The following is an 18383-nucleotide window of genomic DNA, read 5'->3' as shown; positions in this document are numbered from 1 at the left end:
ATTCCTGTCTAAGGGTGAAGGAATTATCCTGTGTTGCTCTGTATTTCAGTGTTTACGTTAATTACGAACACGAACTTCAGGAGTGAATCTAATTTAGCTTCCCCTCAGTTTTGGAAATCTGTTTTTGATTGTTCAATTGATTTATCGATCGATCTTTTGACGTTGTGATTTCAAATTTGGTGGTTCGGTTGCCAACGGGCAGATCCTAATGAGCTAAAATTTCCCTCCTTTAGGACTTCAGAGCCAACTTGAAGCGAGTAAAGAACAATGCACAAAACAGTCTGAAAATGTGGAAAATCTGAAAGCGGAAATTGAACAGAGCAGATCTACTGTAGAATCCCTTGAGCTCCAGCTCCAGCAAAGCCGCCAATATCAAGAGAAGATCCGTGAAGACAAGGATAAGGAAATTAGCAATCTGCAGCAGGCTCTGATGGAAAATAGCTCTGGTTTTGAGCTGTTGAATGCGAGCTTCAGCGAAACAAGCACTCAAGTGCAGCAGCTTCAAGAACAACTGACCAGTAAAGAGACTGAGGTTGAGAGGCTGAAGAAAGAACTAAGTGAGCAAGAGTCAAGTCTGGAGCAGCTCAAAGGAAGTTACACGGATGTGTGTTCGACGGTTAATGAATTGCAGGTACTCCTAGCAAACAAGCAGACAGAGGTGGAAATGTTGCAAGATACCAGAGACCAACAGATCTCCGAGTTTGAGTCATTGCGTGCCACGCATGGCGAGTATGTTGCAAAGATTCAGAGACTTCAAGAAGCTGTTGAAGAAAAAGAAGTCGAAATTGTGCAGCTCAGAGCAGCTTTTGATGAGAAAGACAGTAGTTTTGAACACTTGAGCACCAGTTTCATCGAGTCAAGCTCCCAAGTTAAAGGCCTGGAAGAAATTTTACAGACAAAGGATTCTGAGCTAAGTGCTTTAAAGCAAACCATGGAAGAGCACACCCTTACTTATCAGCAGATGAAGGAGGCCTTGTCAGAAACAACCTCCCAGCTTCAAGACTTACGACAAACACTCGTTGTAAAAGAAAACGACATCAGTGTTCTTAAATCACAGCTAGAAGAACGGGAAATGGCTTGTGAAGAACTGAGCACAAGATATGAAGAGTCAACTGCGACAGCAAGACAACTTGAAGGAAATTGCACTGCAAAGGATGTGGAGTTGAAAACGCTGAAAACCACTTTACAAGAGCAAGGTTTGCAGTATGAACAACTGAACCAAAACTCGGCCGAGTCAGATAAGCAGATGAAGAAGCTGCAAGATTACTTGATCGAAAAAAATCAAGAGATCGCTACACTTCAGGCAGACTTGGAAGAAAAGGAAGCGAGACTGAAGGAACTTAGTTTGCGTTCTTCAGACTCTGATGCCAAGGTGAATCAACTACAAGAGTTGTTTAGTGGAAAGGACAAGGATTTAACAGCTCTCCAAAACAACCTGGAAGAGCAGGAGAAAGTTTATCACGACCTAAGCTCGAGTTTGAATATGGCGAATTGCCAGGTAAGGGATCTTGAAGAAGATGTAGCGAAAAAAGATGAAGAAATTACGTCACTCAAGAACGATCTCGAAGCGCTCGGTCTGGAGAATGACGACTTGAAGTCAAGCTTCTCAGATGCAAGTTCCCAGATAAAAGATCTACATGATGTACTTACAGCAAAAGAGACAGAATTAAATGTGCTCCGAACCAGCATGGAAGACCAAGGTTCAAATTTTGAAGAATTGACATCTCGATTGACTGAACAGAGCGTTCATTTACAAGAATTGACTAATACTCTAACCACCAAAGAAAGTGAAATCGATGCCCTTCGAGTCCGTTGTGAAGAGGAAGCGACACGGTATAGCCATCTTGAATCTCGATATAGTTCTGAAATGTCCAGGCTGGAAGAAACCATCGCAAGCAAGAAGAAAGAGAATACTTCCCTGCAAGCTGAAATAGAAGAGTATGTATCTAGCCTAAATGAAGTTAACGCCAGTTACGATGAGGCCACATTGAAAGTCAAAGAACTTAACGAAAGTATGAAAGAGAAAGAAGACGAATTGATTACACTTAAAACTAAACTTGAAGAGCAGAAGTCGAGTTATGAACAGCTCAGCGCCATGTTTGAAGAAGCAAGTTTCCAAGTTACAGAACTACAGAAAGTACTCTTAGCCAAGGATGACGAGCTTGGCATGTTACAGTTGAGCTTGGAAAAGAAACCTTCAAGTCTTGAACAGGTGAATGTTAGCTACAACGAAATGGAAGCGCAAGTGAAAGAATTGCAAGATTTGCTTGGGGTTAAAGAAGCTGAAATTGTCAAGTTCCAAGCAATGGTAGACGAGCAAGGTGAACATTTAGAACAAGCAAGAACAAGCGATGCTGAAAACTCTTCCCAAGTAAATCGGCTTTTGGAAGTACTTAAGAGTAAAGAGGAAGAACTAAGCCAACTGCAGGCTAGTTTTGCCGAGCAGAAAGTTAGCGTTGAACAGCTTGAAGGACGTCGGTCTGAGACAAATTCTTTAGTAAACGAGTTAACACAGAGACTCCACGAGAAAGACGACGAAGTGAACTCCTTAAAGGCAAATTTGAATGAACAAAACATCGACTTTGATTCCAAATATGGAGAATTGCGTGCAGAAATAGGCGACCTTCGTTTGCATCTTTCCAACAAAGAGGAAGAACTTCTTATACTGCAAACGTCTTTAGACGACAAGAGCGTTAGTGTTGAAAACCTCGACACAAGCCTGAATGAGACAAATGCCCAACTTGACGAACTACGAAGCCAGCTTGCAGCTAGAGATAGTAAGTTTGCTGCTTTGAAGAAGAAAGCGCAGGCTTTAAAGAAATCTTTTGAGGCAGTGTCTGCCGAGAATGACAACCGTAAAGAGGAATTAGAGGAGCTGAAGAAAGAGAAGGAACTTTTCTTGGAAGAAAAAGAAGCTATGGAAACGTGTTTAGCGCAATTGATCGAGCACAAGAATCAACTTCAAGCTAAAAACGAGGAGATACGAGAATTGGAAAACACGCTTGGGAAAGTCGAGGAAGCTTTGCGAATGGCTAGAAATGAAAAGGAAAGTTTGAATTCAGAAGTCATTGAGCTTCGACGACAATTAGATTCCCTTGAACAAGAGAAACAGCAGATGTTAGTTGAACGCGAAGAACTGAACTCTCGAATCAATGAAACTGAAACAGAGAAGGCGTCGATGGAGACTTCTATTCAGGATGAAAGGAAAGAAATCTCACAAGTTCAGTCTGAAAATGAAATGTTTAAAACTGAGCTTGGAGAATTGAAAAGACAGCTTGACTTCAAAGAGAAAGAAGTTAGTGATCTTAAAGAGGTTATAGAACACTTAAAAGGCGTTGTCGAAGAAATTAACAAGTCAGCTAAGGAAGAACTAGAACGGTTAGAATTAAAGAAAAACGAAGAATTAGACGAAGAGCTTTCGGCCAAAGAGAGAGAGTTGTTCCAAGTGTCTGAAAATCTGTCCTTGAACAAGACAATGGTGGAGGAATATCAGAGTAAGCTCCTTGAGAATGAAGACGCTTTTAACAACTCAAAACGTGCTTTTGAACAAGAAAGAGAAGGCCTACAAGTAAAACTTGGAGATATTTTATCTGAAAGAGATTCTTTAAAGAACGAATTGTCTGAGATTACAGAGAAAAATGGCAATTTGTCATCAGAGATTGAAAGAACCAAAGTTGAGTTGGACATGAAGGAGAGCCAACTCAGCTCTTTGCAACATGAACTTGCTGAACTGCAGAAAGTTGTTAAGGAAGAGCTTGTTACATCTCACAAGGAAGAATCGCTGAACAATCAACTCCACTCAGCACAAACAGAGGTCATAGACCTACAAGAAAAACTAAAACACCATCAGGAGTTGCTGAATCTCAAGGAACAGGAAGCTGTAGAACTTTGCAATAGATTATCAGCAAGCGAAGAAGCCTTGTCAGTAGCGAACACTAGACTTGCAGACCAAACTGCACACGAGAATGAATTGGAAAAGTCCATGGGTCGTGTTGAGGAAACTACTGCTAGTTTACGAGCAGATCTTAGTGATGTCGCTTCTGAACTGAGACAAGTGTCCCACGAGAAGACAGCTTTAGAATCAGAATTGTTTGACCTAAAAGACAAATTAAGTGCCGCTGACTGGGAACTAGATGCACTAAGAGACGAATTAAGTAATTCAAAGAGAGAACTGAACGTGAAGGATGAACGCATCAGTAGTCTTGAGCAAGAAGTTTCTGAAACTAAAGTTACTCTTGAAGAACAACTCCAGGCAAAAGAGGAAAAGGAGCTTGTAATTGGGAAGGAGCAAGAAATGCTCAAAGAGTTGCAAGATACCATCATCCAACTGAACCAGCTTTGCAAAGACCAGGAACAAAACCTGATGGTGTTAAACAAGGAACGTGATGAAGATATAGAAAAGCTATCAGAGGCCAAGTCGCAAACTGAAGAGTTGGCTCGAAAGTTGGAGGAGGTTAAAGATTCTTCCATTGCGCTGAAGCAGGGGAAAGAAACTATCGAGGCAGACTTAGAAGAGACCTCCACCAAACTAAGCCAGGTCCTGACTGAAAAGGCTTCTTTGGAATCAGACCTTTCTGATGTTAGTCAGAAGTTGACCATGATAACCGCTGAGCAAGAGCGATGTGCTGCAGAGCTGGAGGATACAAAGAACGAGCTTTATGACGCCAAACAGAAGCTAGAAACCTTAACAAACGAGCTTTCGAGTACTGAGGGAATACAGAAAGAGAATGTAACCCCTGTTGAAGGACGAGTGCCAGAAACTGTACCAGACAGAGAAGTTTTATTGAGTTCATCCGCTGACGAAATTGCTAAACTATCATCGCGAGAAAGACAACTTGTTCATCAAATTCAACAGCTTGAGCAGGAGAAAGGAAATTTTGAGGCTGAGATGACTGAGATTTTATCGGAGGTGAAAGAGGCAAGAAATGCAAAACTTGCAGCTGAGGCCGAGCTTGCAGATACAAAAGAAAAGTTAAATGAATTGATGGTACAACATGAATGGGTCACATCTGAATTACAGAACTTAAAAGAGGAGTTCGAGGAACAAGAAAGGGAACTGGACAAAGTCAAACAAGAACTAGACGAAGCTAACAAACCTAAAGTGGAATATCAAGGAGATACTTCAAATGAGCTGGAAGACAGGCTACGTCAGAAGGAAAAAGAACTTGCCGAGGTGAGGAAAAACGTGGAAGAAACCGTCAGTAAGAAAGTGGAAGAAATTTCTACCGTCAAAGACCTTGAAAAGGCTCAAATCGAGGAACAACTTGCCAAGAAGTTGGAAGATACCAAGAGTCACAAGGATGAGGTGATTGCTAAGTTGAAAGATAAGATACGAGAGAAGATTGAGTTGAACAAAAAAATCACGGCTGAGTTCAGACTTAAATTAGCGAATGCCCAGAAGGAGAAGGAAGAAGCAATGCAAGAGCTTGGTTCCCAACTGGAACTTCAGACTCAGACGACGGAACAGCTATCGGCGGCTTTGGATCAGGTGAGAGAAAGCGCCAGAGCTAAAGATGGAGACGTGGAGGAGCTGAAAAGCAGGCTTATTGATGCAGAGAATGAAGGGGAACAGAAAGACCTAAAATGGCAGGAAACGTTACTAGAATTGCAGAATCTGAAACTGGAGATAGAAAAGCGTGACCAGGAGAAAGTTGAAATGGATTCGCGTTTGCAGGCCAGTGTAGGCCAAGATGAATTTGACAAGTCAATTGGGGATAGGAACAAACTAATCGCCAACCTAAAGAAAAGACTGAAGGAAGAACGAGCGGCAAAGAAAGAAGAAATGACCAAATTACAGCTCTCTATCACAGAGAAAGATGCAGAGATCCAGCAACTGAGGGTAATAGTTTTAAACCTTTTTAAACATTTCCTTGCAACCTTAACCCAAACTCTTGGGTTGCTTACATTACTAAGTTCTATAAGAGAAGAAGCCGTCGTTCATGTAAATACTGGGTTGTAGCAGAAAAATAATTATAGTCCGATGTTGGCACAGAATTCTAGAATACTTTTCTGGACAACATCTGCTCTAAAGTCAGAGTAGTAACATACCCAACACGTATGGTCGCAACAAGGGAAATAAACCAGATTTTAGCTTAGAAATTATAAAGGTCATATTTATACACCAGATAGACGGCGAAAACAATATCATCTCTGTAAGAGTTTCAACGAATCGCCAAGCTCGGCAAAAGGGGGTCACCAGAAAACCATTCAATCTCCTGTAAGATTTCTTACTAATTTAAAGCAACTCTGTTTACATCAGGATGCACACGCTGAAGAACTTACTAACGTCAACAACAAACTTCAAGCTGCGCAGGAATTCAGCAGAACCTCAGAGGAAAAGCAAGAAGCGTTAGAACATGAACTGCATACCACAGAAGACGAGATGAACAATTTGGCAAGACAGTTAGAGAACATGAAAAATGAAGTAGAAAGGAAGCAAGGGCAACTACAGAAAGAACTTGATGAACGAGGTTGGTGGAAGTCAGATACCTTTGTATCATCCATTTTGTATTATTTTTGTTTTTGTTTTTGTTTTTGTTTTTAGTCCATCTGACTTTTGCTTTATTTATCCAACCAGTATTTTGATGCTTGCTGAAACAAAATTCCAAGAGAGTTTAGTTTATCCCAAGATGGATCTGAATATGGTTTCAGATTACTCGCTATGCTTGCACGAACTTGGGTTTGATCATATCATTTGCTTAATGGTACAAGCAATTTGGAAGCAGACTCCTTCATGGGTCACTAGATTGCGATGTGAAATTATAAATATCAAATTATCAATCAATAAATCAGGAAGCAGATTGCCTAAAACCTTTGGTTAACGTTTTGATTATCTCTGCCTATTTTCTTCTTCATTCGCTTTGATTTTGTTCAGCCAGAAACATGGTTACCAAAAATAAAACTATGATTGTGCCTGGGCGATAACGTTAGTTTTGTCATGTTAAGGCACTGAGACACTTACTCCCTCTAACTCATCCTCATCATCCCTGCTGGAACATCAGGCCATCAGGACATCACTTTTCCACTTCTCGCAATCCCTGGCGATAAATTCAGCTTCTGCCCAGACCAAACCAAGCTCTTTGAGATCGGCCTTCACAGTTAAGGCTCCAAGAGATTCTGTGCAATAGTCGTCATCACTTACATTTTCGTATCAATCTTTATTTACCATGAAATGCCTGGCCCGTCGTTAGAAAACGAAATATCAACACACATCTGTACGGGTTGGAATCGCACTAAGGTTAATGACTTTGCTACCTCGTGTGCTTTTACGTCTTTACGGGGAGTTCTGAAGAAACCCTCTAAACAAGCACAGCAATGTATCAATGTCTCACTTTACAAGGCTAAAGCGTTCTTTCCTCGCTATTGATTATTCTTGCAGTTCTCAAATTTAGTCATGCAATTGGTGTTAGGAATGTGTGCTACACGCACTTCATTGAATGCGCCACGTCTTAAATGGCTGTCGTTTTCTTACGTTTATTGTCATCTATACTATTGCCAGCCATGCATTCCAATGGCCATAATAATGTCTCAATGTGGCAGTTTGTACTTTGCTCCGTGGTCAACGCCAATCGCCAATTTTCATATTGCGTTTTTGTAAATTGTTATCGTTTCTGGTATTCTTGCTGTTGTGTACGATTCAGTAGTGTTGCTACATTCTATTTGAGTCACAGTTTAGTTTTGCACGACTAGAATCACAGACGTCCAAACTGCAATTAATATGCACCTTTATTCGGTGTATCGCTAATAATAAGCCGTCGGTCGCGATGCAGATGTAAGATCCAACTGGCTAGATTTCGTTCTCGTAGATCAATCGGAGTTCGCTGTATGATTATTTAATACGCCATCGCTGTTTTGTCTGTATCACTTTGTTGGCCATCAGTTTGTTGATCAGTTGCTGTAGATTGTCCAAGTCACTCGATAAATAGCATGTTGAAGTTAAAAGGTTTGCTAGAGAACAAACCTATTTTAGCAAGAGGTAAGTAAGTTGCTTTGCTTTTGTTTCTGCGCGCTTTTATTTGTCGTTCATTTCTATGCATCGTGTGCTTCTTTGCTTGTGTTGTTTTTAGTCAAACAAATGCCAAGAGTATCGTATCAAGAATTCTTTACGTAACTATATTCTTTAGTACATGTATGTAAATTATAATTTTAGAGGTAATCAAGTTTACGAAGTTAATAGAAGAATTTAACTGTTAACACAAAATTCATTGTAAAGTATAAATCATTAGTGTTAGAAAATCAATCAAACTTACCAGATCATTAAAAGTTTGTCCACTCTTAACAGGAACACCTTGTGGTAAAATTACGTAGTTATTTCATACTCTTTCCTGCCACCATTTTTGTCTCCTTGATTGCAGATATAAACCTCTCTGAATTTCGAGACTTTGCCAGTGTCTGTCTTTATACATAAAGAATATAACATATAACCGAACTAACCAGTAGTAGCGGTTTTTGTCATACATGTACTTGATGATTTTTCTTTTACTTTATCTGCTAATTGCTTTTAAAACTCTTAACCTGTTTTGTTTTCGTTTTCATTTTAGAAGCTGACTTTACGTCCAGTATGAATGCAATGAATTCCCAAAAAGAGGAAGCCGACAAGCTTATCGAACAGTTAAAACAAGAGGTCAAAGTTCGGGATGACGAAATAGCAATGATGAAAGAAGAAGAGGCAAACCAACAGCAAGAGAAACAGCTCCTCCTTGATGAAGTTCAACAGCTTAGTGAAGCGGTCGAAAATCTTAAAGACAAGGATTTGAATATTGCGACACTGCAAGGAGAACTAGAGGCTCTAACACAAGAGAAAGTCAAACTGGAACATCACCTTGTATCTGTTGAAGATGAGCTTGTGCAGTTGAAAGAAAAGAATCTGGAATTGCAGGTCGAAACTGAAAGGCTAAATGTTGCATTAACTGAAGCTGATTCTAGAGGTGAAGCTGCAGCTACGTTTTTGGGGAGACCTCCTGATGTCCCTGTTGGTAATTTGTCATCTTCAACGCCAGCTCTAGTTGACCACGTTCCTCCGTTAGTGGAAGAGGAAGCAATTCCTAAGGTTGAAGAATCCATTCCTCGACATCTCGATCCTTCATCTGTACCATCTCCTCAGGATCCTGACGCTAATGAAGAGCTTGAAAAGGTCAGAACTGAGATGTCCGAGATCCATGCAGAACTCTCCAAAGTCAAAGCTGTAAATGAGAAACTCAAAGCAAAACTGAGAGTACAGATCAAAAAGGAAAAGGTGAAATCTGAGTCCGTTAGTGAACATGATTCCAAGGAGCTAATGGCAGATATTGAAAAAGTTCGTCAAGAGAAGCTGAACTTGGAAAAGTCAGCCTATGAGATGCGGGAAGAATTGGATGGAATCGTTCGTCACAAAGATGGCGTCATTGGAGATCTGAAAATCAAGGCCCAGCAGCTTTTAGATGAAAAGGCGAGTAATGAAAGTCTTCTCGAAAAGTATGAGAAGCTTTTATCACAGAGAGATGATGAGATACAAGACCTCAAAAATCGCTATCAACTCCTTTGCAAAGACAAAGATGATAGCATTGAACAACTTGAGAAAACTCTCGAACAAGAAAAGCTCGATTATGTGCAGGAACTAGAGAAGTGTAAAGATGGGTATGAACAAGTGCTTGGTAACAAAGAGGCAGAAGTTGAAAACTTTCAACGCGACCTTGCCAGTGCTAAGATGGAAATCGGTCAACTTACAAAGCAGCTTCACGAGGCCCAGCAGTCGTTAGGAGAACTCAACAAGCTCAAAGTCGACTTTGATCATATTGTGTCAGGTCTTCGTGAAGATCTACAGCAGGCGCTTGATGAAAAAGCAGCTGCTGATCAAATTGCTCACGAATTCCGTGTCCAGCTGAAGAGAAACGAGAAGTCAGTGGAACAGAGTAGTGTCCAGCTGGAAGAAGTGGCAGTTGGTACCACAGAAGTGGACAAAACAGAAGTAGATGTTCAGCTTAAGGCTACCCAGGAAGAAGTTGAATTGTTGAAGGAAACTCTGGAAACTGTGAAGAAGGAAAAGGAGGAGCTTCAGAAGAGTTTAGAAATGCTTAAACATGAAGGAAAAGGAGATGATGCTGACAAAGCCGACGTTGAACAGGCTGGGAAAGATGATAAAGACGGAGGAGGCGATAAGGGGGTAGAGTTGACTGGCATGCCAAACGATGTTCTCTGGTTGCAAAGTGAGCTGAAGAAGGCCTCTGAACTCAATGAAACCCTGAGTAGCGAGCTCAAGGCAGCGTTAAGGAAAAAAAGAACAAAATCCGATTCAAGAGAAGAAGAAACATCTAGTGAAACGAGAGCAGAACTCGAAAGATCTCGAGCAGCAAAACTGGATAGCGACAGGAAGGTGCAAGAGCTTCGTGAAGAACTTGATAATTTCGTCAAAGAAAAAGAAATGATTGTGGCAGCTCTTAAATCCAAAATACAGCAAGTGTCACAGGAAAATGAGGATGCTATCAGAGTGGTTGGAGAGCACGAAAAACAACTCTTAGACAAGGATTCCAGTGTCCGTGATTTAACCGAGCAAATTCAGTCTTTGAGTTCAGAAAACGCGGAACTAAAGAAAGCCGCAGAAGAACTAACAGCAATAAATTCCCAGTTACAGTCCGTGGCTCAAGATGCCGATGATGCAAAGACTGCCTTGGACGCCCTCCAAAAAACGAACCAATCACTTATTAATGAGAGAAACCAAGAATACTCTGAATTAGAGTATCAGTTAGAGAACACAAAAGAGGAGTATGAACGAGTAATTCAGGGCATAAAAGAAGTGTTGGCTGAGAAAGAAAGGGAAGTGGATGAATCAAACGCGGAACTAAGGAAGGATAATACAGAGCTGCAAAAAAATATTGAAATGGTTGCTGAGCAGAAAGATTTCATCCAAACTGAGCTACTGAAAACAAGATCTGAACTAGAACAAGTTAAACAAGACTCTTACCCAGTTATTGAAGAGAAGGACCGTAAAATTAGCGATCTTGAAATTCTCATGGAGGAAAAACAGAGAAAAACGGATGAGAATATTTTACAGTTGCAAAGCAATGAGAGAACGTTACAAGATCGTATCCAAGTGCTTGATGCACGCAACAGTGAAATTAAGAACCAGCTACAAGAGGTTCAAATGGAGCTTGGAAAACGGCTGCAAGAAGAGGAAGGACTGGAAGCGGAGCTAGTACGAGCAACTTCACAGATCGATGAATTAAATGCCCAGCTTCAAGTCGCAACTCAGGAAAAGCAGGATATTAACAAGCTACAAAACAACTTTGACCACATCATGTCAGGTTTGCGTGAGGACCTTCAGCAAGCACTAGATGGCAAAGCAGCAGCAGATGAATTAGCTCATGAGTTTCAAGTTCAGCTCGCGGACTTGAAAAAGTCAACGCCAGGGGCATTTTCGATGGGAGCCGATGGTAATCGTTTGCTTGAAGAAAACAAGGTTACAGAAATGCTTGAAGCAACACAGCGCGAGGTGATCGACTTGAAATCTGCCCTTGAAGTTGTGTTAAAAGAACGAGATGACTTACAAGATAAAATGAAAGATCTGGAGCTTTCGCTTGAAGAGAAAAGTAACAAACAGCCCATTTCTAGTCTTGAGGTTGACTTGAAGTATGCTGAGAGAGGTGACGTGGGAAAGGTAGTGGAAGAAGTTATTTTACAGTCCTCTGTGGATAACCAGGTTACAGCGACGCCAGCCAGTGAAACCGAAGTAGAACTTGAAAATATGAAGAATGAGATGCAGAGGATCAAAGCACTTAATGACAAGTTAAAGGCGAAGTTGAGAGCCGTCGTCAAAAAGAAGAGAGTTAAATCCAACTCGGGAGATGAAGACAGCAGTGTGCGTGACGAGTTACAGGCGGAACTTCAACAGGTTCGTCAAGGGAAACTTGACAGTGAAAAGGCCTGCCAGCAACTGCGAGTGGAGCTAGATGCATTTGTTCGACAAAAGGAGAGCATCGTGAACGAGTTAAAAAGTAAGATCGACCAGTTGGTGACAGAGAAAGGGAACAGCAATAGTCTTGTCGAACATTGTGAACAGCAGATTGTCCAGAAAGATAACGAGCTGCAAGAGATGAGGGACGATGTCCGAGACCTTCAAAGTGAAAACGATGAAGCTTGGAAGATCGTTCAAGAACTGAGGGAAGAAAATACTAATTTGCATGTTCAGGAGCAAGAACTCGTTTTGCAAAAGACCGAGATCGAAAGGGAGTGTCGTCGATTGAAACAGGAGATGGAGGGTCTTTCGGATGATGTTTTCAAGAGAGAAAGTACGATTTCCAATCTCCAGAATCAGCTAGAGGACTTGACAGATGATTACAAAACAGAATTAGACGCTACAGCAGTCCAGCATAAAGGGGTGATATTTGAAATCCAAAGCCACGCCGATCAATTGGAACGGGAACTTTTGTCTGCCAACAAAGAGATGGAGCAGTTTAAGGGCCAATTACGAAAGTTGAAAAAGGAAAAAGAAGATATAGCCAAGCTTAAGATGAACTTTGATCATATCGTCGGGGGACTCCGCGAGGATCTTCAACATGCTCTCGAAGGTAAAGCGGCCGCTGATCAAATTGCACATGAATTTCAAGTGCAACTGAAACGCTTGGAGAAAGTATCAGACAAGGTTGAAACAAGGTTCAGCGACGTAGCAGTTGATACGGCGGACTTGGAGGGTAAAGAGGACGTCTCGGAAAAACTCCAGGCAACCCAGAACGAAGTCGATAACTTAAGGGACGTTTCAGAATCCCTTAACAGGGAAAAGATAAATTTAGAGGAGAGAAATAGACTCCTTGAAGAACGAGAAGAGCCAAGCAACAAAATCAGAAAGGACGAGAAAGAAGGTGATCGGGAAAAGATGATTTCGGAGGTTCTTATTCAGTCTCCAGAGAATGAGGGAATTCAGGCTGCTGTGTATGATAATGAAGCTCTCTTGGAGTCGCCACCTGTACAGTCCATGTTCTGTGACAGTGAAAATATTGAGAAAGTCAAAGATGACCTGTCCAATGCGCAATCTGAATTAGAGAAGGTCAAGTCAGTCAACGAACGTTTGAAGGCAAAGTTGAGGACACTGATGAGGAAAACAAAAGATGCGAAATCAGAAGCTGGCCAAGAAAGTAGCAAGGAGGAGATCGTGGCCGAGCTGAACAAAGTGCGGCAAGAGAAATTAGAAAGTGAAAAGGCAGTGCAGGAGTTAAGAATTGAGTTAGATGCTTTCGTCAGAGAAAAGGAAAGAATCCTCAACGAACTCAAGGAACAAATACAGACGTTACTCGCGGAGAAGGAAGAAAGCAGTAGCCTGGTGGAGCAGTTCGAAAAGGTTCTTTTAGAGAGAGATGCTGAGATATCTAGCGTTGGGGAGCACCTGCAATATCTGAGTGAGGAAAAGGATGACGTCATACAGAAGCTTGTCGAAAACAGAGAAGAAAACCAGAATCTGAAAGCGCTCCTGGAACAGCTGCAGCTACAGAAGGTAAAAACTGAGAGGGAACTGCAACAGGAAAAGCTACAGACAGAACAGCTACTTCAAGGCGAGCAGCCATTGCTTGATAGCAAAGACCAACAGATTGCACAGCTACACGTGGAATTGTCAAATCAGAGAGAACTGTTCACGGAAGAATTGAGTCGTCTGAAAGGTAGTTACGAGAGTGTCATATCCGAACAACAAAACCACGTAAACAATCTGGAGGAGGCTCTACTCTTAGCTCATACTGAAGTGGAGCAGTTGAAATCACGGGTACACACACTAGAGCAAGGGAAAGAGGACATAGATAAACTTAGAACCGACTTTGACCACATCGTGTCTGGACTCAGTGAGGACTTACAGCGGGCTTTACAGGGCAAAGCAACTGCTGATGAGATTGCTTACGAGTTTCAAGTGAAGCTTAAACGACTTGACCAGTCCTCGACGTCGTCAGAAGTGGAACGTAAAGATGTTTGCGTTAGTACAGAGGAAATGGAATCCCTCTCCTTGTCAGGCAAAGACAGAGACATTGAGAAATTGCAGGAAATCTTACAACACCTCACCGACGAAAAAGAAGAGCTAGAAGAGAGGGTCATGGGTCTTGATGAAGTTGTGCAAGATAGAGAAGGTAAATTTAATGCCTTCAAGGCTCTGGTTTAATGAGTCTAGGAATTTGGCGTTGTCAGCAGTAAGGACTTGAGTTTTGATAGCGCCACAGTTAATTTAATCTTAAAATGTAAAGTGATAGCTATTTTACAGGTGGCGAAACTAAAATCGTGTGTGTAAACGTATCAAGAAATGGTCTATTGTTCCGGCTCAACATCTCACTGTGAGCAAAAATGAATGGCCTTTTGTTCTTGGTAGCCCTGAGGGACTTCGTCCGAAGCCAAGCCAAAATCGACGCCGTTGTCAAGCTGCACTTGAATGGACTCTATTTTGGTAAACAAACCTAGAACAGTGGAGTCGTGATTCACAAAACATACGTTGAGAGTAAAGCGAAAATTATTCAAGAGCGGAGAAACGCTACGCAGAACATCGCGTCTGTAATTTTAATTAGTGGGACATTTGTTCCCTGATTTCTTTCCGCTGGAAATCACTGTGGACATCAATTGGTCGGCGAGGAAAGATGCGAGAGCTTCGAAGCGCTGTTAAGAGCTATTAATCTCTGGCCGAATGCTCGAATGAAAGCAGTCTCTCCTGCTTTTCAATCCGTGGGTCGAACGCGGAAACAGCGGGAGCGCGAGGCGAGCGGCTTTGCCGCTCGATTATCGCGCTCGCTATTTTCGCGTTCATCCACACTGATCTTATGGGTTTTAGAGCAAAAGAGAGCCTGTTCGCAATCTAGCCAGATGCGAACTTCACGTTCGCTCCCACGCGTGGTGAGTTTACCAGGTTAGAGCAATTTTAAAGCAAAACCATGCCTTACTTGTCGGCAGCTTTTACTTTCACTTTTAAATACATGTGTACGACCGCCACCACACCTCAACTATTTGCACCGACAGGGTTAAACCAGTACCATCTCCCCTCGGGAGAATTTGTCTTCCATTCAGTCTCTCTGATCGTTTAAATTTCGCGCTCGTATGGTAATCGGAAATTTTAAAAACTCCCGCGGGCATTTAGAAGCTTATACTGCCATTGTTTCAAAATGGCCAGATAAGACCAATTTTAGGTCTTATAAAGTGGTTTTCATTTGAGTGTCGAAAAGTGATTGGTTTTGCACTTTCTATGCCACAAGATTGGCTTAAAAAACTCGCGCCACTTTTTCATCCAATCAGAAGTACAACAAAAACCAATTGTGACGCGTTCGCATGCATTTTCGCGCGCTTTGCGTCAGCTACCTATGATTACTTCGAGTTTTGATTGTTTCACTGTATTGTCTGTGACCTTTGTGATTGGCTGGAGTAATTACTTTGGTTTTGGTTCTACGACACTGAATTGAAAACCACTCTAACAATGCCTATTGTTATCAATGTTGAGCCGGTTTTCTTGATACGAACATTCCATTTTTAAATAAACTTAGCCACAGGAAAGGAAACGGCCACGTGATCGTATATCCATTCTAAACCACATGATTTTTAATCATGTCAATTCAGTTGCACGTCAACGGGTGCCCCAGATGTTTAAAGAAAATTGCCTCATATGGTTACATGTCTCAGTAGCAAATTTTTTTGCCATTGCCTTAATTTCCATCTTAAGCGGTAGAATTGTTAGTTTTTGCCGCCTGCCGGCAAAGAACGTGTCTACTTGTTTGAACTGAGTGCAACTTAAGTAACACTGTATTTGTATAATCTGCAGAGGACTTGGAAGAAAAAGGACAACAACTTCAGGAATTACAGCTGGAAGTCGAGAGGTTAACAGCAGAACATGCTAATTCGGCCGAGAAGTTTAGCAGTGAGATAGACCGAATTGTAGCAGAAGGTGAAGAAACTAGACGGGACTTGCAAGCTCATTTCGATGCTACCTTAATGGAGAAAGTCACAGAATATGAGAAGCTTGAAGAACAGCTCGCTTCCGTAAAGGAGGATTATGCTCGACAGGTTTGTGCGTTAGTTTACCATCTTCGATCAGAATTTTAACCCTTGATCTACTTACTATTAGTATAAATCTACTAGCGTTCTATCACGAATGCCGTTCTCTGATTGGCTACGCTACTCACTATCTTTTCTGTAACAGATAGTGAGTAGCACAGCAGTGTGCCCTTGTTAACAAAATGACGGCCACTTCTTGGCGTTTTCGAAGTGTCTGTGAAGAGGATTTAGATTAAGTTTTGAACGGCTAGTAGATTTGTACTAAAACAATAAGATTATTCGCTCGAGATTTCTATCGCGCGATAGAAACGCGATAGAAATCTCGAGCTCATGATCTAATTGTTTAATTTAATGTCAGCCAGGCAGATTTTGACATTGAAGGTCTTGATCTTCAAATGTAAATTTTCTTGATGTATTTAATTGAATTTTTCTTATAAATGCTGAAGACACTAGATCTAGAATTGTTATATTGACTTGAATAATTTTTGACTTTAGTAATTACTACGTATGGTTAACCTTTGCAAAGCAAAGTCCAGTACGGATGCAGTCCATAAGGATAGAATAACTAGAACAATTCATTGTGAGCATGTTTATATTAGGATTGCGATGAAAATCTTGTCTGATACCCTGGGGCTGCTGAATTTTCCAGTTGGTTCAGCGGATTTTATCTGTCACTCTATCCCCAAGCGCAATATACCTTTTCACCAATACGGCGGCCATTTTGAATTTCGTTGTTCCAAAGAGCTATTATAGGATTCTCAGGAGGCAAATTATTATATATTTGTTTTACCTTTTACTTGGCAGTTGAAGTTAGGACATTTAAAAGGGCACTGGGCTAGCACTTGCGCTGCCTCTACCTTGTTGTTAATATAAAGGGCAACCTGGAAAATCTTTTTCTTTACACCCTGTCGTATATTATCTTCGTTCCATGTGACAAAGAGCTGAGGTTGTGAAGTGTTTCATCTTTTTTTTTCTTCTTCTTCTTTGTTTTGGTTACAGAAGGAACAGCTAGAAGGTGAACTTGCCGAAAAGCGTCAAATCATAGACAAATTGAACGAAGAGCTCAGTCAGTTCAGGACTGGTGTGCGGAATAAATCTGATGAGGAGAAACTATATGAAGAACTTCAAGCCAACTATGAACTGCTGGAGACTGGTAACAACAAACTTCGACAAGACTTATATATGACGATGAAAGAGAAAGAAAATCTGCGATTAAAACTGAAAAAGGACTATGATCAAATCTTGGCTTCCTTTAAGCTTGATCTCGAGCAGAGCAGGGAGCAAAATCTCGAAAAGGAAAGGTTCATTCACAATCAACGAGTAGAAGTTGAGAGTCTTGTGAAAGACAAAGATTCTTTAGTGGCAAAACTCAGAGAAAGCTCAGACGTGACCAAAGAAAAACTGCAACGTTCTGAAGAGGATCAAGTAGACGGGGATGACGTTGTGAGTAAGTTAAAGAACGAAGTTAAGTGGCTGAGAAAGGAATGCCAGGACTGCAGGATGGAAAAAGACAAATTGTACAATAAGTTTCACGAAGTGACCGAGTCTCTGAGAGGAGAATTGGAGAAGTCACTTCTTGAGAAGGAAAATCTCACACAGAAACTTGAAGAAACTCTTAATCAGAACAGGGACCTTCAGCAGTCCTTAATTGAGAAGCAGTCTGCTCTGACAAAAGCGAAAATTCAGTTTGAACATATTGGTAAAGGCTGGCGAAACGATCTTGATGCTGCAAGAACGGAACGAGACGAGGCGTTGAGACGGCTCGGGGAACAAGGGAACCAGGTAAGTCGTACAAGTATAGTTAATATTGTGAAATGCAGAGAGAAGTCTGTTTTCTTAGTTAGGGACTGTCGACAAAGAAGCTTGAAACTTGAGATAAATCATAGTTAATAGACGGCAATGGTTATGAAACCCGACGAAGTTCTTTGTTGTATGTTTTTGTTCGCTTTTTTGGCCTTGACCGTGCACAAAACAAAAGTTGTTTACTCCGTGCTGAGGAACTAGCCAATAGAAACGTGTTGGTTACGTAATTCATGCATAGTGTATGAGCGCAAAACAAAAGATTGTGCACGGTCGTGGACCCTCCAACATAGATCTTAGCATCTTTGTTTGCTCCTTTGATGCTTGCCGGGCTTCATAACCAGTCCCCTCTATTAACTTTGGATAAACGAAAGCGGTGATGGAGAGAAATCACGGTCTATAACTTTTCAACTCCCGATTCACGACACAAATTTACTTGATAGCGCTATTCACAGATGTAACCGTGAGGTTGGGAGTTGGTCACTTACTTGTATGCTCATAATTGGATTTCGTTTACTTGTGGTTTTAGGATAACACTGTTGAGCTTGAGATCAAATTTTAATATATGTTAAAAAAAAAAAAAAAAAGCATGCAAACTAGCA

The 18383-nt window shown here is 41.3% G+C and overlaps 1 protein-coding gene across 3 annotated transcripts in view; it reads left to right on the top strand.

Annotated features, from left to right (window-relative positions):
- The window catches only part of LOC145479623 (uncharacterized), a 33997-nt gene that overhangs the window by 11196 nt on the left and 4418 nt on the right, over nt 1-18383 (top strand). For all 3 annotated transcript variants that reach the window (XM_081458032.1, XM_081458033.1, XM_081458031.1), the window contains 5 exons: nt 234-5839; nt 6260-6470; nt 8541-14081; nt 15749-15990; nt 16981-17763. In XM_081458032.1, coding sequence (XP_081314158.1) covers nt 234-5839; nt 6260-6470; nt 8541-14081; nt 15749-15990; nt 16981-17763 — 12383 coding nt within the window. The remainder of the gene's footprint in view (nt 1-233; nt 5840-6259; nt 6471-8540; nt 14082-15748; nt 15991-16980; nt 17764-18383) is intronic.

The sequence above is a fragment of the Orbicella franksi genome, chromosome 2, assembly GCF_964199315.1.
Source record: "Orbicella franksi chromosome 2, jaOrbFran1.1, whole genome shotgun sequence".
NCBI classification, from domain to species: Eukaryota; Metazoa; Cnidaria; class Anthozoa; order Scleractinia; family Merulinidae; genus Orbicella; species Orbicella franksi.
This window is presented reverse-complemented; position numbering and strand designations above follow the sequence as displayed.